At 41.6% G+C, this 21,523-nt stretch overlaps 5 protein-coding genes across 5 annotated transcripts; all 5 read left to right on the top strand.

The window, feature by feature from the left end:
• The first annotated feature begins 436 nt into the window (after nucleotides 1-436).
• On the top strand, nucleotides 437-1,180 carry LOC145701284 (myotilin-like). Its single transcript, XM_081778507.1, has one exon. It carries the CDS (start codon nucleotides 437-439, stop codon nucleotides 1,178-1,180), a length of 744 nt encoding a protein of 247 aa, XP_081634633.1.
• Nucleotides 1,177-4,028, top strand: LOC145701283 (obscurin-like protein 1). The gene is made up of 4 exons (XM_081778506.1): nucleotides 1,177-1,180; nucleotides 1,383-1,888; nucleotides 1,974-3,248; nucleotides 3,429-4,028. Exons 1-4 carry the CDS (start codon nucleotides 1,177-1,179, stop codon nucleotides 3,828-3,830), a joined length of 2,187 nt encoding a protein of 728 aa, XP_081634632.1. The 3' UTR covers nucleotides 3,831-4,028.
• On the top strand, nucleotides 4,025-11,280 carry LOC145701282 (obscurin-like). Its single transcript, XM_081778505.1, has 7 exons — nucleotides 4,025-4,290; nucleotides 4,499-4,719; nucleotides 4,877-8,926; nucleotides 9,083-9,483; nucleotides 9,524-10,129; nucleotides 10,331-10,649; nucleotides 10,838-11,280. Exons 1-7 carry the CDS (start codon nucleotides 4,025-4,027, stop codon nucleotides 11,278-11,280), a joined length of 6,306 nt encoding a protein of 2,101 aa, XP_081634631.1.
• Nucleotides 10,842-13,726, top strand: LOC145701281 (uncharacterized). Its single transcript, XM_081778504.1, has 9 exons — nucleotides 10,842-11,544; nucleotides 11,583-11,683; nucleotides 11,740-11,971; nucleotides 12,014-12,076; nucleotides 12,518-12,579; nucleotides 12,691-12,700; nucleotides 12,736-13,066; nucleotides 13,109-13,480; nucleotides 13,523-13,726. Exons 2-9 carry the CDS (start codon nucleotides 11,584-11,586, stop codon nucleotides 13,724-13,726), a joined length of 1,374 nt encoding a protein of 457 aa, XP_081634630.1. The 5' UTR covers nucleotides 10,842-11,544; nucleotide 11,583.
• Nucleotides 13,727-13,937: 211 nt separating this feature from the next.
• LOC145701280 (ATP-binding cassette subfamily G member 4-like) lies at nucleotides 13,938-16,515 on the top strand. The gene is made up of 8 exons (XM_081778503.1): nucleotides 13,938-14,103; nucleotides 14,146-14,481; nucleotides 14,534-14,933; nucleotides 15,050-15,066; nucleotides 15,121-15,570; nucleotides 15,814-16,064; nucleotides 16,105-16,332; nucleotides 16,411-16,515. Exons 1-8 carry the CDS (start codon nucleotides 14,004-14,006, stop codon nucleotides 16,513-16,515), a joined length of 1,887 nt encoding a protein of 628 aa, XP_081634629.1. The 5' UTR covers nucleotides 13,938-14,003.
• The last annotated feature ends 5,008 nt before the right edge of the window (nucleotides 16,516-21,523 follow it).

Below are 21,523 nucleotides of genomic sequence, written 5' to 3'. Positions count from 1 at the left end.
TGTCTTATCAATCTAGTCGAAAATGAATCTTTATTTCAAGCTTGGCGATGGAATCCAAATCTTGAAGACTCCAGAAAAGAGGGTAGAAGTTCAAATTGACGAGGATGTAATTTTGAAAACGCACATTTCTGGCTTGGAGCCAGACTCTGTTACATGGGTCAAGCATCAGTCTCAGTTGGAAATTAATGACAAATACAGTTATGGAAGAAAAGGGCCTGATTACAGTCTGCAGATCAACTCTGTGAGGTGGTATGATTCGGGAGTTTATAAGTGTTTAGGAAAGGTTTTGAGAAACATAAAAGAGCTTTTCGAAATCATAATTTTTGTTTTCGTTTTTTTCTATAATAAATTTGGTCGAGACATTGTCTATCGGAATTTCTTCATTTTCATATTCATCTATATGATCAATTTTTACTAGTCTTCAAACAATCTTGACATGCTTTTTTCTCAAAATCTTTTAAAAGTCAATGGAAAAGAAATCTGCCGAACAGAAGTCAACGTCAAGGCGTCGGCTCAAATGGAAACTTCGATGGGCGCCCCGACCTTTCTTTCTCGCCCTGAGCCGCACAATGTTCCTGAAGGAGATACAATCGTTTTGAGCTGCACAGCTGATGGAATGCCGATGCCCTCGATGAGATGGCTCAAAGATGGACAGCAAATAAACTCTGACGGGAGATTTGAGTTGAGTCCGGCAAAGGGACCAACCCACTGGATAACAGTGAAAAACGTCAGGCCTGAAGATTCGGGAAAATACTCTTGCATCGCCGAAAACTCCAAAGGAACCGCCTGGTGCGCTGTCAACGTCCAAGTCTCTCCAGAAGGAACCGAAGTGCCTCAACAATACCAATCCGCCCCAATGTTTACCTCAAAGCCAAAATCCTGCCGAGTCGCCAGCACAACTGACTGCCTCCTCCGATGTGCCGTCCGCGGAGTTCCGCAGCCACGAGTCACGTGGTATAAGAATGGAGCGAGCATAGAAGGACACAGTGGAAAATATCTCGCGGATTCGAAGGGGCACGGAATTCATACGCTGAAGATTCTTGATGTCGATAGACAGGATGCAGGAGCGTACTCGGTTATCGCAGAATCTGCGGCGGGAGAAGCAAGTTGTTCCTGTACCGTCGAGGTTTATAATTTGGAACCTCTTTCAGGAAAGATGAATATGACTCATATTATATGAGTTTATTTTTAGCGAATTAGATTTTTAAATGAATAATAGAAAAATTTCTCTGAAAAATGTAAAAACCATAATTCTAGGACCAAACTTAGCGCCCCAGTAAGAACTCGCACATTCTTTTGATGAACACTAACGAGAAGCGCAAGTTAGATTGAATGTGAGTGCATCGTCATGCATAAATTAGCAGTATAATCATCATTTAAAGAAAATTTCAAACCAGTCGTTTCATTCGGAAATCCGAACGAGCCGCAAAAAATAGCAAAAAAATCTGTTTGCGTCACTGCTGGCAAGACCGCCCGACTGACCCTAGAAGTAAATGGCTCTCCTCTACCTGAAGTAACTTGGTACAAAGACGGAAAGAAGATCTACCAAGGGAAGCGATTTGCAATCATCGAGCAGGGCAATAATTTCTCGCTGAAGATTTTGAGGATTTGCAAGGAAGATGAAGGCATTTATGAATGTTGCGCGATCAACAAAGCTGGAATTGGTCGAGCTGTTGTGGATCTAACCGTAAAAGAACAAGAAGTCTTCCGGCCCGTGAAATCATCGAGATTGGTCGTAGTCGATGAAGGAAAAGATGCGTTCTTGGCAGTTGACGTCGTCGATGCAAAATTTCAAGTTGTTTGGTCAAAGGATGGGGAAGATATTGAACAGGATGACAAATTCAAATTGATGTGTGCTGGAAACAAAAGGATACTGAAAATTGTCAAGGCGCAAAAATCTGACCAGGAACAGCTCTCAATCTATTGCGGACAGAAAAAATTAGCAAAGAGAAAAATTCTAGAGCTGAAAAAAGGGCCACTGGCGAGTGCGCGCAGCTGGCCGTGAAGTCATCGTTGAGCTTCGCGTCAATGCAATAAATCAAATCCTTGTTGCTCCTGTCACGTCAAAATGGGTCTGCGCTGGGGATGATCTTGTTCTTGATGCTGAGCTCGCGCCCTCTGCAGACAAGATTTCCTGGTTTTTGAATGACAAACCGCTGTCTGCCGATCCACGAGTGGATGTTGCCCCAACTTCGGAGAATGGCCTGAGATTGACGATCAAAGACATGAAAGGAGAAGACGGAGGAGTGCTGAAGCTTCAAGCAGGATCTGGTAGCTCTGAGACCCACGTGACTGTAGTCGAGGCTCCTGTTGGCCTAAGACTTAGGAAAGAAAAAGAGAAGGAGCTGGAAGCGCGCTGGAACCTTCTCCCTGAAAGCAGAAGCCTTGGATTCTATGAGGTTCAGCTCGGCTCCACAACAGGAAAATCAAGCATCAAGGTTGACTGGGACTCAAATCGCCTCGTAAAAACTGATGGAAATCGAAATATGTTCAAAGATCTATCTCCTGGATACTACACTTTCCGTGTAAGAGCCATAACTCCAGCTCCTGTTCCCGACCGACCAGAGAAAGGACCGTGGGCGATTCTCCCTGAGCCAGTTCTCCTCGAAGCTGGCGCTGTTCTCACTCGAGGTCTTGTTGACACTTCCGTTATGGAAGGAGAAACTTGTCGACTGTCAATTGAGTGCGGTGGGACAGTCAGAGGCGCAAGCTGGTATTTGAATGGCGCGAAGGTTTCCAACGACTTCGTATCTATTGAGGGAGAAACTCATCAACTCGTTCTTCGGGATTTGAAGGAACCTGGTCTTGCCCATGTTGCCTGGAAATGCGGAGATCTAGAAACTGAATGCATGTTGAATGTCACTGGAAAGCCCCCTCGACTCGTCCGCGGCCTCCAATCGCAACAAGTCCTTCCCGGAACTGATGTCGTCTTTTCTGTTCGACTTTCTAAACAAGGAACTCTCAAGCCCGAATGGTCCATCAATTCTCTCCCCATTCCAGAGTCGAATACAAGAATAATTCCAGAGCAGCGAGATGAGTTGTATATTCTCACAATCAAGAAATGCACAAGAGCGGAGAATGGCGAAATTGAGTTTGAGCTGCCTCTGGAAGAAGGAAATTCGATCTTTTCAAAAGCGACACTTGAGGTTGAGAAGCCAAAACCAGCTATTGATCAGCCCTTGGCGAGCAAAACGGTGGTCGATGAGGATGAAGACGCTAAGTTTTATTTCTATTGCGACCCATCAAAGGTAAATAAAAGTATCAATAGGAACCATAAGTGTATATTTTGGCTTATCAGATTATAAATTTTCTTCACTGGTGCGACTGAAGCAAAATTAATAGCCACAATAGCAGAAACAAAAATAATCTTTTTGGAGAATTTCTCCATCCACTATTAATTAATATCTCATTTAAAATATTCGATTGAGATGCATCTTGTTAAATGGTACCACAACGACAAACTCGTCCAAAACAGCAAAAAGTACAAAATCGAAGCAATCGAATCTACGGGCGAAGCCGTCCTCACCCTCATTGGTTGTTCCATGGCCGACGCTGGAAAAGTCGAAGCCCGCCTCGATGCAGAAATCACATCCTCCGACTTCACCGTCAATCAGGGTCCAGCCAAGTTCACCTGCTCGAATATTCAAAAGATGTCAACTCAATGTGGCCAAAGTGTGGATTTGAAAGTCACTGTCAGCAGATCAGATGCAGTTGTCAAATGGACAAGAGACGGTGAAGAGCTCAATGATCCTCGAATTTCAACTTCTGAAAATGGATGTGACAGAATTTTAAAAATAACTCAAGTTCGACACCCAGGACAGGCTCTCTAAAAAGCAACAAAATAAAGAAATCAAAGCATTTCTAGAGCCATAATTTAGGCGATAGCGGGGTCTACAAATGCGAAGTCGTCGATGATCGTCGACAAGATGAGGTTACCATCGATCTTGAAGTTCAAAAAGCCTTCGAAACCTTCCTCACACCCCTGCAAGCCAATTACGAATGCGTCGAGGGAGACGTACTTGTCATGGAATGCGAGGTCTCCGCAGAAGATGCAATGGTTCAATGGATGAAGGACGGGGTCATGATTTCCAAGGCAGCAAAACTTTCCACAGAATCAGTCGGTTTGTTCAGACGGCTGAAGATAAAGGACGCAGATCAACTTGATGCGGCTCAGTATTCTTGCGAGACACTTCATGATAAGACCCAAACGAGGGTCGTTGTGAATGAACCAGTGATTACAGTATTGGAGAAAATGGAGAATCAGACTTGTGTTGAGGGAGGAACTGTTTCGTTCGAGCTCTTGCTTTCTCATTCATTTAGGAATCGGCTTTTTATTGTTACCTATTTCATTAATTATAATAATGGTTTATAGAAGTGAACATACTGCAAAATATCGGTTATAACTTTCATTGTAAGCATTTATTTAAAATTGAAGTATATATCGTTTGGACGTACACTTATGGTCTCCTTAAAAACTAAATAAAAAGCCAAACTACAGGTCAAAAGTGCCCATCACATGGATGATCAACGCCAAGCCACTCATCGATAACCGAGAAACGGTCCAAATCTCCGCCTTGGCAAACGGGCACTATGCAGTTACTCTCAGACGGTGCCAGAGAACTATGAATGGATCGACTATTACTTTTGCTGGTGGTAAAATTAGTGCGACGGCAAAGTTGGAGGTTACTTTGCCACCTTTCAGGGGAGATTTTATCGATCGTGAGTCTACTTTGATTAATAATTGTAATTAATAATTGTCAATTATGCGACAAATTTCCTAGGGCCGGGAGGGGTTTTATCAAACAAACATGTTAAGATTAAACCGAATCTTTCTCGTTACAAGTTCATTTATGGTTTCTGAGTATCAGAGTCTGAGTCAAAATCTCTATCAGATTCATCAAAGACCCGTCCTCCGTTGACTGCTACATCGGGGAGTGCATCGTTTTGTTCTGTGAAATCAGTCACGCGGAGCACAAGGTTATCTGGCTCAAGAACGGCGAAGAAATATCCGAAAAGTCGAAGCATTTTACAATTTTCGTCGATGGTTGCATCCGAAAACTACGAATTGCAAATTCAAAAGAAGATGACACTGCTGAGTACACTGTCGCCTGGGCCGAGAATCACAAAGAAAAAAGAACAGCGAAAGTTGGCGTGACAAAACCGCCAATAGAAGTGCTTCATCCGCTTCAAGATCTAGAAATCGAGGAGGGCGATGTTGCGGAGTTCGTCATTGAAGTTTCCCGGCCACTAAAAATTGCGTTTTTCCTCGACGACGAGGAGCTCTTCCACTCTCCAGGAGAAATTGAAATTGAGTCCGAAGCTGATTCTACCATCCATCGAATTTTCATCTTCAACACCACCGAGGCCGACTCTGGTTGCATCAAAGCCAAAGCTGTTACATACGGCGAGTTCATAAGCGAAGCAGTTCTTGATGTTGTTCGTCCGCCAATTCACTTCACTTCGCCTCTCAGAGACGCTGTCGTTGAGATGAAGAATAAGCTGACTTTGACTTGCGAGATTAGTGAGGACGCTCCTGTCCAGTGGTTGTTCAACGACCATCCGCTATCAGAAGGTCCAGATATTCATGCCCTGGCCACCGATACCATCCGACAGCTGGTCATTCATTCTGCTGCGATGCAACATGAAGGCTACTACACATGCGTCACTCCTGATATGCGCAGAACGACCTGCGAAGTCTACGTCCAGAAACCGGAAGTAAAATTCATCGAGCAACTGGAAGACATTGAATGCTTTGTTGGAGACAGCATCAGTGCCAAAATCCGTTTGTCCGTCGCCGACGCTGGGGGTATCTGGGAATGGGACCATCAGCATCTTGAAGCTGTGCCCGGAGAAGTGGAGCTGTTCAGAGAGCATGAGGAGCACAGAATAACGGTTGCGAATATAAAAGAAACTGGTGTTCTTGGATTTGTTGTTTCCAAGAACTGTAGCTCGATCTGTAAGGTAACGGCCAAAGAACGACCGATCAAATTCAAGCGACGATTGGATGATCTGGAAGCAATTGAAGACGATCCATTCACGCTCGAGTGCGAACTTACAATGGATAAGTTGGAGGGAGAATGGACCTTCGAAGATGAGCCAATCAGACTTGGCGAAATGTTCAAATATGAAATCGAAGGTGGCGTTCACCGACTTATTGTCGCCAAGGCTCAATATGATACTGCTGGAAAATATGGCTTCAGATGTGGCAAGAAGTTCACCTTTTCTGCGGTCAGCATGAAGGAACTCGAGGTGGATATTCTTTCTGGACCGACGGATTTGCAAATCAAGGAAGGAAAACAATTCTGCCTCTCAGTCGTTGTTTCCAATCCAAAAGCACATATTCAATGGAGAAAAGACGGATATCCAATCCTCGGCGGCGAACACTTTCAATTCATCAGAGTCGCGGCTGGCGAACCTGGGGGACCACCTGAGGGAGTTCGATATGTTCTCCAGGTCGAGCAGGCTAAGAACTCCGACCAGGGAATGTATTCCTTCGACGCTCATAATGGCAGGGCCACTTGCACTGCTAAGGTTCATGTCAAACGAGAACCTGCAGTCGTCACTACTCCTCTTGAAGCTCTCAAGGTTCTTGACAGCGTTGATTCAGTCGACTTCGAAGTCAAGTTCTCCAGAGCTGATGTCAAGGCCACCTGGTCGAGAGACAACAGAATTCTCCGAGGAAACCGATTTGTTGCGACTCGCGTGGATGATCTCACCTGGCATCTTACAGTCAAGAACCCGACCGAGGAAGATTCAGGTCTTTACTGCGTCGAGTGTGAGGATTGCGCCAGCCACGCTATGCTTCGGGTGATTCCATGGAAGACGGAGATTGTCGAACCACTGCAATCACTCACTGCAGAACTTAATTCCAAGGCAGAGTTCAAGACTGCTGTTTCCCTCGACAATATCAAGCCCGAAGAAGTCACCTGGTTCTGGAACGATGAGCCAGTTTCTTCAGATGATGATCGATTTGCATTCAACATCGAGGACGACTACATCCACTCATTCACTGTTCTTCGAGTTGAGGAAGAAATGCTTCATTCTGTTGTCAAATTCAAAGCGAGAGATGCCGCCACAGAAGCCAAACTTCTCGTTTATGTACCACCAGCGCCACCAAAACATTTACGAGTCGTCAAGAACAAGCACGATTGGGCAATTTTGCAGTGGGATGCTCCCGAAAATCCTGGAACGCTTCCAATTATTGGATACGAGCTTGAATGCCGAGTCGAGGAGGAAAAATGGGCGCCAATCGGCCCCGATCTCATCACTACAAATTCGACGAAAATCGAGGATTTGGAAGGAGGAGTCGAGCATCGATTCCGCGTCAAAGCAGTCACTGCTCATGGCTCCGCAGCAGCTTCGATCACTACCGATCCTCTGATTCCATGGGTGCCACTCAAGGTCTCCAAGCATCTTCCCAGCGCTATTTCCTGCTATGAAGGCGATCGACCAAAACTGGAATGCAAATTCACCCTCACTGAAGAGCAAGAACAATGTGAATGGTACCACGAATCTGATTTGATAGAATTTGGCCCGTCGAACAAGGAATATTTGAATCTATCCGACGGTGTTCGCCGAAAACTTGAAATCATCTCGGCCAGGCTAGATCAATCCGGCTTGTACATGTGCAAAGTTGGCGACTTTACGACCGAGTGCATTCTCGAAGTCACCAAACGCCCTGCTGACTTCTCTGTGAAATTCGAAAGTCAAAAAGGAAAACTCGGTGAAAATATCAAATTCACTTGCAATGTCGAAAAGCCAGATGTCAATGTCATTTGGATGAAAAACGGTGTCGAACTTCCTGATTCCGACCGATACAAGATCTCCTGGGACGATTGTGTCCACACTCTAGAAATTGACAATGCAGTGCAAGATGACAAGGGCGAGTACAGTGCGTTGATAATGAACACTGAGAATATTTGCTCCGCCAATTTGGACATTGAAGTTCCAGAAATCTCTCTCGAGCTCGATGAAAAGACATTGGCGAAACCAGGAGGACATCATACTTTCTCCGTCATGCTTGAAGAAGAAAACGTCCACGTGACTTGGTCGAAGGACGGCAAAGTCCTCGAAAATGGCGAGAAATATAAAATCAGGACTGATAAACGATGGTACCACATGGAGATCTATGATATCGACAAGTTCGATGAAGGTTCTTATCAATGTCAAATCGAAGGATCAGACGTCATCACCACCGCTTTCTTGCAAGTCGATGATGTCAAACATCTCCCAAGCTTCGATGCAGACGCATATATCGCGAACGTCCTTGCTGACTCTGACGAAGACAGCGCCGAGGATGAATACTCTGCCGGAAGACATCACCGGGCTTCGATGGAATTGGCGTCTATCGAAGTTGTTCCAGCGAAGAAACCAGAATTTCATACTTATCAAGAGATTGTCGAAATTATTGAAATTGAAGAACGAGTTCCCGCTTCTCATACTCACACGGAATCAGAAGATCTCTTATCAGATGCTACTGATAGCGATATAGATGGAAGCATTCTTTCCGACGAAGAATCGGAGGTCGACATTGGCGAATTCACATCGCTAGGTTTCAAGCCTCTTCCAGACCTCCCAACTCATATTCGTGACCAAATTGCGTCCCCGACTCCATCTCGTGCGACTTCAATGCGTGGTGCTCCTACTCCAGGACTTGCTAGAATCATCACTGAGGCTGGAGATGGCAAGACAGATTCACCCTCATTAGACCTTGTCCGAAAACGAAAACCAGAAGATATCGTCAAAGAAATTGAGTCGATTGCTAGAAGTCCCTTGCCAACTTTGAGTCCTCTTCCTGCAAGGGTGCACCTTGATGTGCCGGATTCGGATGATGATATTTTGTCAGATGGAGATGAGACAGAGTCGGATGAGGAATCTGTGCTCTCTGACGCTTCTTCAGATGAAGAGACTGAGAACAGAAATGAAGGTATCTCTAGAAAGATTTCTGAAAAACCATAACATTTTTGTCTAACTATGAGCTAGAGTCTTTTTATCAAAATCGTCACCCCGAACAACAGCAATTATCACGAGCAGCGCTTTGTTTACCTGTCAAGCCTAAATTAAGGAAATACTTTATTTTTAGGAGTTTGGGCGAGTGTCAATGTTGGCGACGAAAAACTCAAATCAGAAGTCAAAATCGACGTCGCTGAGGCTGAAAACGTCATCGAAACTGTCGAAATCGATGTCCACACAACCAAATCCTTCACCTCTCATTTCGAACTCGTCAAAACCGAAGTTGAGCAGGGCAATTATGAAGAAGTCGTTGTCAATGTTGATGAAGGTATCAACATTTCCGTCGAGTTCACTGGCAAACCTGCTCCAAAAGCGACCTGGGTTCGAGAAGGAGGATTGCCTGTCGAGGCGGTAGTGAAGACTACTGAAGAATCAACCAGTCTTATCATTGATAATGCGAAGGCTGAGCATGCAGGAACTTATGGCCTCGTTCTTGAAAATGATTATGGTGCCCAAGCAGCCGCTTTCAAGGTTGGTTTTTTCTCTTTTCAGAGATTTGATTAAATTTAAGGTTGTCATGGAACTAGAGCCGAATAAAGAAGAATATCTCGATGCTCAAGCTGTCTTGGCTCAAGCTGAACATGCTTATCACCTCCAATTCAAGGACGAAGCTGAAACTTCTGAAAAAGCAAGAAAAACTCTCGAAGCAGAATATGGAGAATCCTTAACAATTGAGCACGAAATTCAAGGGCGTGCTGAGTATGTTGAATGGGATCTCGAAGGCTCAGCTGAGTATTTCGAGGGCGAAATGACATACAAAAACGGAGTTACCACTGCTCAACTCTTCATCGATTCAGTCACTGATGCCACTTCTGGAACTTACGTCTGTACCGCGTCCGCCGGAGGAACTAAGATCTCCAAGAAGACCGTTGTCTTGGTTCGCGAGGAGACAAGCTTCAGCGAGTCCGATGTCATCATAAAAGAAGGCCTCAAGGTTGATGGCTCCAAAGCTTCGTACGAAGAGGTTTACGAAGAAGGAAGCTTCAGACGAAAATCTGAAAAAGCGCAGAAATTGAGGAAGACTACAAAGATTGAGACGAAGCGAAATGATCAGCCAGAACTGTTTGAAATTGTAGTTGATCATGCTGAGGAAAATATCCAGTGGAAGAAGGGTCAGGTAATATTAATTTACTTTAATTCAATCAAGTCTTTTTCTTGAATCATTACCGGATAATCATGAACATGATAACTATCATTAAATGAATCATGGCAATCATCTACAATACTGTGATTCGTTAGGTAAAGTTAATCAAATCATCTGAAATACGAGTAGAAAAGTTTTATTTTTTCAAAAAAATCTGAGTTTTATGGTTTTTAGATCGTCACCGTCAAAGAAAAGCATTCTGGCGATTGGTGGGAAGTCCAAGTCGAAACTCGCGACGGTTCGAAACACACTGGCGGAATCAAGCCATGGCGTCTTTCTGAATTCCAACCGACTAGTCGCGATGACAACCCAACCACGATCTATCGTCAGCTCGCGTGGCAAGAATCAGAGCTCAAGAAATCAATGAATCGACTGACTCTCAATGATCCGGAGCTGAAAGTCTTGTTAGATCAAGTGATGAATTCAAGAACAGCACTTTATGGAGCGCTGCAGGACTCGATTGTCGATGCGGATTTGCTTCTTTCAGGAAAGAGTCTGAAAATTTCAGACACATAAATTATTCAGAATAATTTATTCTGAAAACCATAAGTAAGTTTTTCGATAGCTTCTTATAAACTTTTCCTATGATAAAGTACCGATTTCAATCATATAATCTTATGTGGATTCTGGGGAATTTTATTAGGACATTTTCTTTAGCTTTCAAATAATGACTCTCAATAGCTATGGAGCCACTGGAATTCGCCGCTCATTCACATCTCATCGCTCAAATCGAGCTCAAGCAATCCATGCTCTCGAAATCAGAATTATTTGAGCTTCGAAAGATCAAGGGCCATCTCATGGGCTGGCTTGTCCACCTAAAAGCACTCCTTCGACGAGCCTCTGCCGCCGAAGCTTCCATTCTTATCGATGCTCTCGATGCTACTGCGCTGATGTTACATCGAGCAGATTTGCTGCTCATGTGGGGACATATCGAGAACTCCCCGATGGATGCGAACGTTTGGGGCTGTCCTGAGCGACAAGGAAAATTGACGAAGCTGAGCGCCTCTAGAATCGCTGCGGATATCTATTCATCGGACAACTCATCGGACAATGCAAGATATTTGTTCTTGTTTCCTGGAAGACTAGGAATTGTTAAAACAAGAAATCTTACCGATCGGCGATAACATCGATAGATTAGCAAAAAATTTTTTAGTTTTTTCGAAAGAACTTGATCATTTTAATTTCAAATTAAAAAAAAGTTTTGAAAAAAATTATGGTTTTTCATTTTTGTGAAAACATGAAAAAGCAATTTGTCGCCGAGACCCTGACAAATCTGGATATCAATTCGTCAAAGCAGTCCATTTCCAGAATACGCAAATTTCTCGAGGATTTGGTGGGAACCCTGCTGCTTTTGAAATCGTCACTCATGATCATGCAAAACTCGAAAGGTTTTCTCAAACCCTTACCCTCAAATTGAGGTTTTCAGGATGGCTTTCGAATGCTCCTCCATCGGCCAGTGCGACATTTGGTGCAAGGACATTGAGGCGGAGTTGAGGAGAGCCATGCTTTCTCAGTTCACAAGACCAGGTAAAAACCTCATATCTTCATCCCTCCATTCTTCATCACTCATTTTCTCACACCAGCACGCTCTACCGGAGCTCCACAAATCACAAAAGAGCTCGAAACGGCCATGGTCCGCATCGGTGAGCCATTCGAGCTCAAATGCACCATCTCCGGCCAGCCTACTCCTCACGTGATCTGGATGAAAGACAGGAAGAACATTCAGAGCTCAGATGACTTGATCCTTGCCTCGAAAAGTGGGGTCTATTCACTTTTCGTCAGGGCTGCGAAAAAGGCCGATCAGGGAACTTACAGGTTCGAGAATGAGTTAAAATATCATAGAAACCATCTTTCCAGGGTCATCGCGAAATCCGCTTCGGGTGAAGTAATGTCCCAATGTACAGTTACAGTCATCGGCAAGTAGAGTGCCTTCCTGATCACGTGTGTCTGTTGTTTCTCTCTAACACCTCCATCACGCCTCCATCAAACACAGTCATCACTACAATCACAATTTCCCACCAAAAATCACTCTCTAGATTCTTTCAAAGGCTCTAGAAATTGTCTCTAGACACAATTTCAGCTACAAATCCTGTTCCAGCAATTCTGTATACGAAGCACTAGCTGTAAATGAAGATCTTCTGTAAATAAACTCACTGTAAATAGAAAAAAAAATACAAAATATGGAAGAGAAAGAGTCTTTGTTGTTGGCGGCGTCTTGGAGAAAATCCTTCTTGCTCAAAAATTCTGTGGTTTTTGACTTTTTAAATTGCTTTGATTGGGCTTTGAATTGATAAATAACAATTGAAGTATCGATTCTGCAGGATGCATTTAATATTAATATTCATTGTTTTCGAAAGAGAGGGCAATTATTGAAGTCCTGCGAGATACAGCCGAGAGTTTGAAGAGAAAAGAAAGTTATCAAAGTATTTGTGAAAGGGATTTATTTTTTTTTTTGAAAACCATAGAAGCCGAATAAGTATCAGGAATTTAGTTTTTTTTTTATAATACCTAATCTTTGAACGTTAAAATAAAAGCATTCGAAACGTTTATTATTTACAGCTAAATAGATCTCACAAAAGCTCCGAATCATCAATCGACACCACAAAAACCATCCATTCCGACTCCCCTGACGCTCTCCCTAAGAACTCCAAAAAGCCCGCCCGGCCAAGAAGCCTGGGAAAACTCAAAATCATCCAGTCCCTCGACAGTATTTGCGAAATGTGCGACGATTTGATAAATCGCAAGGAACAAATGTCGCTCGAAAAAGCAAGGAGTATTGAAGATTTGACGGCGAGTTTGGAAAGATTTGGGATATTGGAGGAAGAAGAGATCAATGCGGATTTGTTTGCGGAGCTTGATGAAGTAATTGGAGGATTTATGCAGCTCAGTAAACAGCATTTTGTCGTTCAGGTAAAAATCATAAGATATGAATAAAATCGTTATTGTTTTTAGTCAACCCTAACAATCGACAAACACAGCGTCAGCACAACCAACATCGAGGAACTAGCCAACCACATGGACCCACAACTCGCTCCTCGAATCATCATTCCACCAACAAATGTCGATTTCTTTGAAGGCAAACCTTTTCAACTCCGCGCCGTTGTAGCTGGAATACCCAAGCCACAGATTCGCTGGTACAAGTCAAAAATGATTTTGGACTCGAACACGAGAATGGTCGATGTTCTTGGGAAGTATATTTTGACGGCGGATAATATTCATGGATCGGCGGAGGCGTGCGCGATGGTGAAATATGGAGCAATGAGACCAGTTTCGATTAATATTTCTAACTCAACTTCGAGCATTGATGAGACGTCAGTTTATACTGCTAGGAATGGCTTTCAAGAAATTTTTTCCATTGAAATTTAGAAACCAAATGAAGCTCAAAAAAGGTCGGATTCCGAATATACTTGTGTTCCGCGAGATTCTGAAAATGAGACCGAAATCGAGACCGTTATTGACTACAAAAAGGATGAGTCAAATCAGCTTTTGAAAAGTGACGATTTTAACTCGACGAAATCCAGCGAGGATAGCGATGCTGTTCTGTATATTCCTTCTTCTGATTCCGAATAAATTGAAATATTTTAAGAACTCAAAGCCTCGTATGTTTTCTCACGTGCTCTAGCACATCGAATAATACGGAGCAATCAAGCATAAAACAATATTCAGTTCGGCTTATTGTCCCGCATTCTTTCAACTCACTTTTCTTGCTGACTAAGAACAAAACGAGGGAAGCAGAGCTTTTCTGATTTAAATTTACCGCGGCCATACCATTTTATGAATATTACGGTCGTGAATTAGTCACTCTCTAGGAAGACCCGAAGAAATATTTATTTATTTTATTGTGAAAATGTTCGAATCAAGAAAAGAGATCTTGGTACAATTCAGAGACTTGAGCTATTCAATCAATTCAAGCGGAAGGAAAAAGAAGATTTTGGACAAAATAAATGGTAATTTTCTAATTTGGGATAATTTTTTTTTTTGATTTCAAGGATCTTTGCGACCAAAAAGGCTATGCGCTATTATGGGACCCTCCGGAGCCGAGAAAACTACACTTTTGGACATTTTAGGCGACCGAATCAATACTGGTATTACTGGAGAAATTCTAATAAATGGGGCGACGAAAAACTCAAAGATTTTCAAGAAAATTTCGGCTTATATCATGCAAGAAGACAAATTGCAAGAATATCTGACAGTAGAAGAGTCCATGCGGGTCGCAAGCGATCTGAAATGTCATCCCTCTCCGAAAAATTGTGAGAGAGTGAGGGAGATAATTGAGCAGTTAGGATTGATGGATGAGAGAGAGACTCTTACGAAGAACTTATCAGGTAAGATTACAAAGATTACAAATTACGAATCAGGTGAAAATGATCTCCACAGGTGGGCAGAAAAAGCGACTGGCGATTGGGCTCGAACTTGTTAACAATCCGCCTGTCATGTTTTTCGACGAGCCAACAAGTGGCCTAGGAACTGGTCTCTTCCTACAACGCTTTTTTCGTTCAATAACTTTCCGACCAATAATAATAGACGCCGTCTCCAGTCTACAGGTCATTTCTTTGCTCAAGAATCTCGCCCTTGCCGGTCGAACAATCGTCTGTTCTATTCACCAGCCGAGTAGCAGGAAACGCGCCAGGAAATTAAATATTGTTCGCGGTCACGATCGAGTGAACTTTTGTGATTTAGAAAGCGCTAGAATAAATCTTCAGGCGCCATTTAGACTGTTTAATATATTTGATGATCTTTATGTAATTGGGAGGAAAAAATCCGTGTTTTCAGGATGGTTTTGATAAGTTCAAATGAAATCAAGGAAGAAAAAACATGATTTTAAAATCATGACCTAATTTTTGTTCTGTTACGTAACGGAAATTTACGACTCGAGTTCACTTTGTCTATGAGTAAAATTTACGGGTCAAGTTTCCGATGAAACGCCCCCCTTATCAAAAATATTCTTTATCTAAACCAAAAAGGTCCTGTTAGCTCATTAGTTCCTGCCATGGAAGCTGCAAAAATCCAAATCCCGACCTACTTCAATCCAGCTGATTATGTCATTGAGCTAGCATCTGATGGAATCTCCATACCCAACCCTAGACCTCTTCAAACTCCAGACCCTCCACAACTCTCCCGAATGAAATCCACTGTCGAAAAAGAGCTCTCCGCCCAAAACTGCTACCAATGCCCACTCTACAAACAATTTGCAATTCTCCTCCGCCGCCAGTTCAAAATCATCTACAGAAATGCCTTTGTCTTCCATTTGCGATTCGTTTCTCACGCACTTGTTGGCCTTCTCTTCGGAGGTCTTTATTACAAAATTGGAAACGATGCGGACAAAACTTTGGACAACTTTGCTTTTATTTTTATTTCCTTGTTGTTTCTTCAATTTTCTGCAATCATGCCATCCTTGCTTGTTTTCCCCATCCGTGAGTAGATAAACAGAAACTATAGTGCTGCATAAACCCCTATTTTATGGGTCCTAGGCTCGGAAACCTGAGTAGAAAACCTGAGTCAGGTTCTGAAAGATCTTCAATAAAAAGCCGCTTTCAGACCCTGACTCAGGTTTTGTACACAGGTTGCCGAGCCCAGACTTAAGCTGTTATCAATTAATGAGGGATAACCATTGATACCTTATCAAGTTGACCAATTTGAAAACACAGTGTTTTTAGAAATATCCGTAATGATGCGGGAAGTACGCAATCGCTGGTACAACGTGGGCCCGTATTTCCTGGCTATAACACTGGCTGAGCTTCCTTTTCAAATTATCTTCGACTACATCTACCTTGTTATTTCTTATTTCATGACATCGCAAGTTCAATCTCCTGCTCGTTTTTTCATGTTTTCGACGATTTGTATCATCAACTCTCTTGTTTCCGCGTCAATGGGGCTTCTCATCGGCGCCGTGGCTCCTTCAGTCGAGGTACAGTAGCTCCGACAGCAGTTGAACTTTGTGATTTTAGTCCTCATCTTTCATCGGCCCTTTGGCTTGTATACCAGTGCTTCTTTTCGCTGGATTTTTCGTGCCCGTCAAGAACATCGTTAAATACTTACGTTGGATTTCGTACACCTCATACGGGTTTTACTCATTCGACGCGCTGGTGATTTCAATTTACGGGACATTTTACCAAGTTCCACCGAGAGCTCCGCTTTTTTGCCCAGGAAGGAGTAATAAGGAGGACTTAATTTCAGTTAGAAGTGAAAAAAATGATAAAATGCGGTTGAAACTGAGGTTTGATAAAAGGCTTATTTCCGAACTCTCGACTAAGAATCCTCTGAAGAACCGTCAAACTCCAGTAACCCTGCTCCCTCCATCAATCCTCCTTGCGATTGGCCAACCTGCTCAGTTCCCGACTGTAACTCTCCGCTCCTAGTCCTTGAAAATCGCGAGATCACGAGCAACGACCTTACAAGAGATTGGATGGTCTTACTGGTGTTTTACGCGGCTTTACGACTTCTTGCCTTCTGCGCTGTGAAATTACGCTTAATACTGTCAGCAAGGATTCATAAGAAAGTTTCTGAATTCTTTAGAAAGAAAAAATATGAAAAAAGAGAAAGTTCTGATGTCGAAAGTATTGAAACTGATCCACCAAGTTCATCTTTTTAAAATACAATATTTAAGGGTATCCTCTCTTGTTTTTCAAAAATTTGATTTACAAAACTTATTTGAAATGAATGCATATCGCATTTCGTTCGTTGAATTTCGTGGTCGATAGCCATGAGATTTCAACGTTTTAACACACTGATAAGCTCTATCAACCACGTAATTATTATCGCTCTTCGTAACGCAAAGATGCAGTTTTACGAACTCGTAAGAACAGAATTCTACAGATTTGAACGTGCGCAACTGACCCAACTTCCTTGATGATCAGGTGATGACCCGGACTCAGAATTAAATTTCAATCATCATAAGATTTTTTCTTTCAAAGAAATTCGACTCAGTAAAAAAAAAAAGATTCTTGTCAATCGTTTTCGACATTTTCTGTTTTTTTTCGGAAAGAAGGATGAATCCAGCTTTTTTGGGGCAAATATTATCGTTGAAAAGTTTTCAGAACTGTTGAAAAAAATTCACTTTCTTTCTAAACAAACAGCGGTTGGAAAGTTTTTCCTTATCGCGCCGGTCCTTGCTCACGCGTTTCGCAAATACACGTGACGGAGAAATGCTTTTGCCTGCGAAATTGTACGTAAAAATTTACACTTGTCTCACGTTGAAAAAGTCAGGCGTTGCTGTTACCGTCAGATTCTAGGCATGCTTGATTTCGAATGTTTCAAGGATTCTTTTCTAATGAAGATTTTTTATTATCAATTTTTATTTCGATTTTTAGTCGAAAGGCTACAGAAAGGAAACAAGAACAACAGATTCCGGATAGAGAGTACCAAAAGTAACGATATGGCTTCTTCCAAATTTTTTACTAATCAAAATTTCTTTGCTTTTTGTTGAAGTCCGAGGATTCTTGGATCCCCAAGGATTCTCTGGAAATTCATTATCCTTACACCGCTACATTGCCTGGAACAATTTCTACCCCGACTTTTTGGGTTTTTGCAAATTTTTACGAGTTATTATTAACAAGGAGGTTCCAGGGTTTTTTAAATCTTAAAAACGGGTATGGAGACTTTATTCAATCAGTCTTTTCATCTTTCGGCTCTCTAAATCAAAACTAATAAGTTATCGACCAATTTTACCTCAATAACTTTTGATAAAAAGAGAAAAACTTGAGTGTTTTTAATCTATGAGCGTACATTTTTTATGCACTCTCAGCTTAACGTAAGAGTCGTAATAAGCTCAAAATGACATTTCCGCGGGGTGAGGATAACGATTCTTGTGTAATTTCTGCTTGAAATTTCGCGTCACCATCTAAAAAAATTACCCGAGAAAAAAATGAATTGCAAGCATCATATTTCTAGATTTAATTGGTACCTGGATTTGTTACTTTCAAAGAACGAATATGTTCGTTCCTATTTGCTTTTGCATCATTAGCTAAACCTGAATAAAATTGTATACTCCAACCAGCTTCTTTAAAGTCAAAGCATCGTGAATCTTTACTCGAACTTATCGGTATGAACTAAAAACCATTTTCATGTTAATGTTCTTTCGAATGAGATCAATTAATTGTTATTCTTTATTATCTAAAAGAAATAAATCAATTGCCAAAATCTTTACCTGTATTTTAATGGTTCTTAGTCCTGATGCTAGTATATTCAAAGCATTTTTTATCTCTTTGCGTCCATAATCATCACATGAACTGGAAATGGAGTTTGGAAAAATTCCATTGTCAACGAAGCTTTCGGTAATCCTCAGATGTATGCCTTTGCTTATGGACCGCAGTTCTTGGCGTAAATCTTGGATCTCTCTAGTTCTTTTTTTATTTTCTTCTTGAATTTTCGAGTTCTCCCATTTTTCCTTCAATTTCTTAAGCAGTTTTTCATTATCGATTCTCATCTTTTCTAAGTCGTCGACGAGATAATCATTAGTTAATTTTAGATTTTCGCTATTGTTCTTGAGCTCCTTATTTTCGTCGAATAGTTTTTCTGCCAGAGTTTCAAGGGAATCAATTCTTTTTTCCAATTCATATCTTTCTTTCTGTGCTGCTATTTGAAAGTCTCCAAATACTTTCCAAAGAGGCTGGTTTTTCAAGTCGATCAGTTCAAGTATCTCTTCTCTCGAAATTCCTTAGAAATTTTTCTCAGAAAAGATTTTGGTAATAGAATTCAACCTGAATTTTGTCCCCTCTGATTCTGGTTCTCGTAAAAATTACTAGGAGTATTTGCTGTTAGGTCGCTGTATGATATTATTGAAGGCGGACTGGACATTATATCAAGAAATTAGTTGATTCTCTCTTTCAAAAAAGCCTTTTGTAATATTTCGATTTTAATGGTGCCCGATAGACGATTGGTCCATATGCAGACCATTGTTTGAAACAAACACATTCTTGTTTACAAATCAAATACAAATTTCTGAACTTTCCTTATTTCTCTCAGAACGATCATTATATTTTTATTATGCTTCAAATCAGAGCTGGAAAAAAGTATACTTCCCCCCGCCCTTCAAAAATCTGCAGGGCGCCCTTCATTCTTGAAGGGCGGTGAAGTACGAAATGGCTCTGAAGTATACTTCACGCGCTGAAGTATACTTCAGCTATCGGTTCTTATCGAAAACTTTAGCTCCCACTTCATCTGCCACAATCAGCGTGATTTAAATCATGGCGCCTGAGAGCCAATAAGCGCAAAATTTGAAAAAATTCTAGCGGATGGATTCTGATGGCCGACAGAACCAAGTTGAAGTAGAGTGAAGGGCGGAAGGGCGGTTGAAGTAGAGGGAAGGGCGGAAGTACACTTCACGCCCTTTAACGCCCTGCAACGCCCTGAAGTATACTCCATGAAGTATACTTCATTCTGAAGGGCGAGTGAAGTATACATTTTTAACAACTCTGCTTCAAATCACAACCGATCTCACCCACAGGAAAATATTGTACTCTTCCAACTCACCAGCAAATCCGCCAGATTGTGAGTATCATCATTTTGTCGAACAAGACCTCAACATCAATAAATCAAGGTGTTACGAGAATAACGCGATCTCTTCGAAATAAAAAGCTACGTTACTGTTTTTCTCAATTCTTCGAAAAGAAAAATCGAAATATTCAAAGAAATCAACATACTGGCGGATTTTCCTTTTATGTAACGAAAAAAGCGTTTTTGTAATTTACGCTTTAAGCGGTTTGAATTTGTTTCCTCCATAAACATGTCTTTAATCTCTATGTCAAAATAAAAATCAAGAGGATTTCTTTCTGAAGTCCAAGAATCGATCTTGCTTGGTGAAAATTTCGTGGATCATTCTGAAAATCCGCTTTTTCAGTTTTATCAGTTTTTCATTTTTCTGATCAATCCACGAAACGGTCAAAGTTTATTTTGCATCTTCAAAATTCACTTGAAATCAAAAACCCCCAACGAAAAAAATTCTAGAACGAGCGAAAACAACAACAAAAAGAATTCTTCAGTAACCTCAGTTAAAGAAAATCGAAGTTTTTTTTTCAAGTTTTCCGAGCTCCAATTATCGTCCTCATTTAGATTTTTTATGTCACGAAGGGAAGGAGTTTCTTGAATTACCAGAATAATCAACTATTGGGGCTCATTGCATTTTCATAATAAGTTATCAACGGGTATTACTCTCTTCTGCTAAGCCACTAAAATTAACCGGTTAGATTCCGCTTAACGAAATTCTAACAAAGCACCTCCTCAAGCTCTCTTCTTCCAATCCACAAAACTGACAGGAAAGAGTTTCAGAAAAATCAACCCTCCTTTTCTCTGTTTATTTGCAAACTTGTGTAAAAAGCGAAACAAGCCTTCGACCAGCGGACGAGCTTGACCATGATCCAAAGAAGCTATTCCGCAATGTTGAGCTAAAATGTAAGTGTTTGAAATTTCAAAAGAATCCGCGAATCGTGTATTTCACGCAATAGAAAGGGCTCTCGACGGGTGTGGCTTTTCTATCTCGTACTTAGGGTTGAACTTGGCTGAACCTCACCATTTAGGGCACGACAATTTGCACAAAATTCCGTATATCATCTCCAAGTCTGGAATTCGGCGAAAACGAGCCAGCGCGTTCAAATCAATTGCTTTCATGGCGGTGATTTTCTTCCTGATTCTGTGGATTGCTACATTTGTTCTAGGGCCGGTTCGATTTTCCAAAGCAGAAAACCTGAGTCAGGGTTTTGAAAAGTCTTCGTTGAGAAGCGCTTTTTTCAGCCGGGAAGATTCAAAAGAACCCTTTTAAGAATACGTCGCTCCTGAATTTATCATCTAAAAACAACTGAACTCGTTTGACTGACTGTACTCTGAAGAGTCTTAAATTCTAAAATTCAATAAAAAACTCGCTAAAAAGTGGCCACTGACCGTCTCAAGTTCATCAAAAAAAGAACGAACAAGGATCAGAAAACAAAAGGTTCGGAATATTTCGGAAAATTCAGCGATAACGTCATCGCTTGACAGTTTCTAGGGCTTTCCAAACGCGAAACAAGCACCGACAGCAGCGGGGGAAGCTCGAACTAACTTTCAATACCAAAAGTTAATCAATACAAGAGTCATTGTACGAACGCAAGGAATAATTCCCGATCAGCGATCGGCAATGATCTTTTATGATCTTGACGAAATGTCATATAAAATGGCATTTAACGAGTTCTTAAAGAATTTATGCCGCCGAATAGCAGAAAACTTCTCTCTATCTTTGTTTAACCAGGGATAACGCAAATAATAGACGATTACCCAAACGATACATGAAGCATTTATTCGAATATTCTCATGAATTCAGAGAGCAAAATAAAATGGAAGACTTGAAAAAAAGCCTTATTTTATTTTTATTTGCCATTTTTGGCGTTTTCTTTTTGT

This window comes from Oikopleura dioica, chromosome PAR (assembly GCF_907165135.1).
Source record: "Oikopleura dioica chromosome PAR, OKI2018_I68_1.0, whole genome shotgun sequence".
Taxonomy (NCBI): Eukaryota; Metazoa; Chordata; class Appendicularia; order Copelata; family Oikopleuridae; genus Oikopleura; species Oikopleura dioica.
The sequence above is the reverse complement of the archived record's forward strand: the minus strand, read 5'-3'. Positions and strand labels throughout refer to the sequence as shown.

Excerpts from the sequence above, each read along its gene's own strand:
- LOC145701282 (XM_081778505.1), top strand. The coding sequence starts at position 4,025 with ATGGAATGCGAGGTCTCCGCAGAAGATGCAATGGTTCAATGGATGAAG. Across the intron at positions 4,720-4,876 it reads CAGGGGAGATTTTATCGATC|TCAAAATCTCTATCAGATTC; the intron begins GTGAGTCTACTT and ends TCAGAGTCTGAG. Across the intron at positions 10,130-10,330 it reads TCCAGTGGAAGAAGGGTCAG|ATCGTCACCGTCAAAGAAAA; the intron begins GTAATATTAATT and ends TATGGTTTTTAG.
- LOC145701280 (XM_081778503.1), top strand. The coding sequence starts at position 14,004 with ATGTTCGAATCAAGAAAAGAGATCTTGGTACAATTCAGAGACTTGAGC. Across the intron at positions 16,065-16,104 it reads CCGTGGCTCCTTCAGTCGAG|TCCTCATCTTTCATCGGCCC; the intron begins GTACAGTAGCTC and ends TTGTGATTTTAG. Across the intron at positions 16,333-16,410 it reads ATAAGGAGGACTTAATTTCA|AATCCTCTGAAGAACCGTCA; the intron begins GTTAGAAGTGAA and ends CTCTCGACTAAG.
- LOC145701283 (XM_081778506.1), top strand. Across the intron at positions 1,889-1,973 it reads GGATACTGAAAATTGTCAAG|GGCCACTGGCGAGTGCGCGC; the intron begins GCGCAAAAATCT and ends AGCTGAAAAAAG. Across the intron at positions 3,249-3,428 it reads TCTATTGCGACCCATCAAAG|ATGCATCTTGTTAAATGGTA; the intron begins GTAAATAAAAGT and ends TATTCGATTGAG.
- LOC145701281 (XM_081778504.1), top strand. The coding sequence starts at position 11,584 with ATGGCTTTCGAATGCTCCTCCATCGGCCAGTGCGACATTTGGTGCAAG. Across the intron at positions 11,972-12,013 it reads GCCGATCAGGGAACTTACAG|GGTCATCGCGAAATCCGCTT; the intron begins GTTCGAGAATGA and ends CCATCTTTCCAG. Across the intron at positions 13,481-13,522 it reads ATGAGACGTCAGTTTATACT|AAACCAAATGAAGCTCAAAA; the intron begins GCTAGGAATGGC and ends ATTGAAATTTAG.
- LOC145701284 (XM_081778507.1), top strand. The coding sequence starts at position 437 with ATGCTTTTTTCTCAAAATCTTTTAAAAGTCAATGGAAAAGAAATCTGC.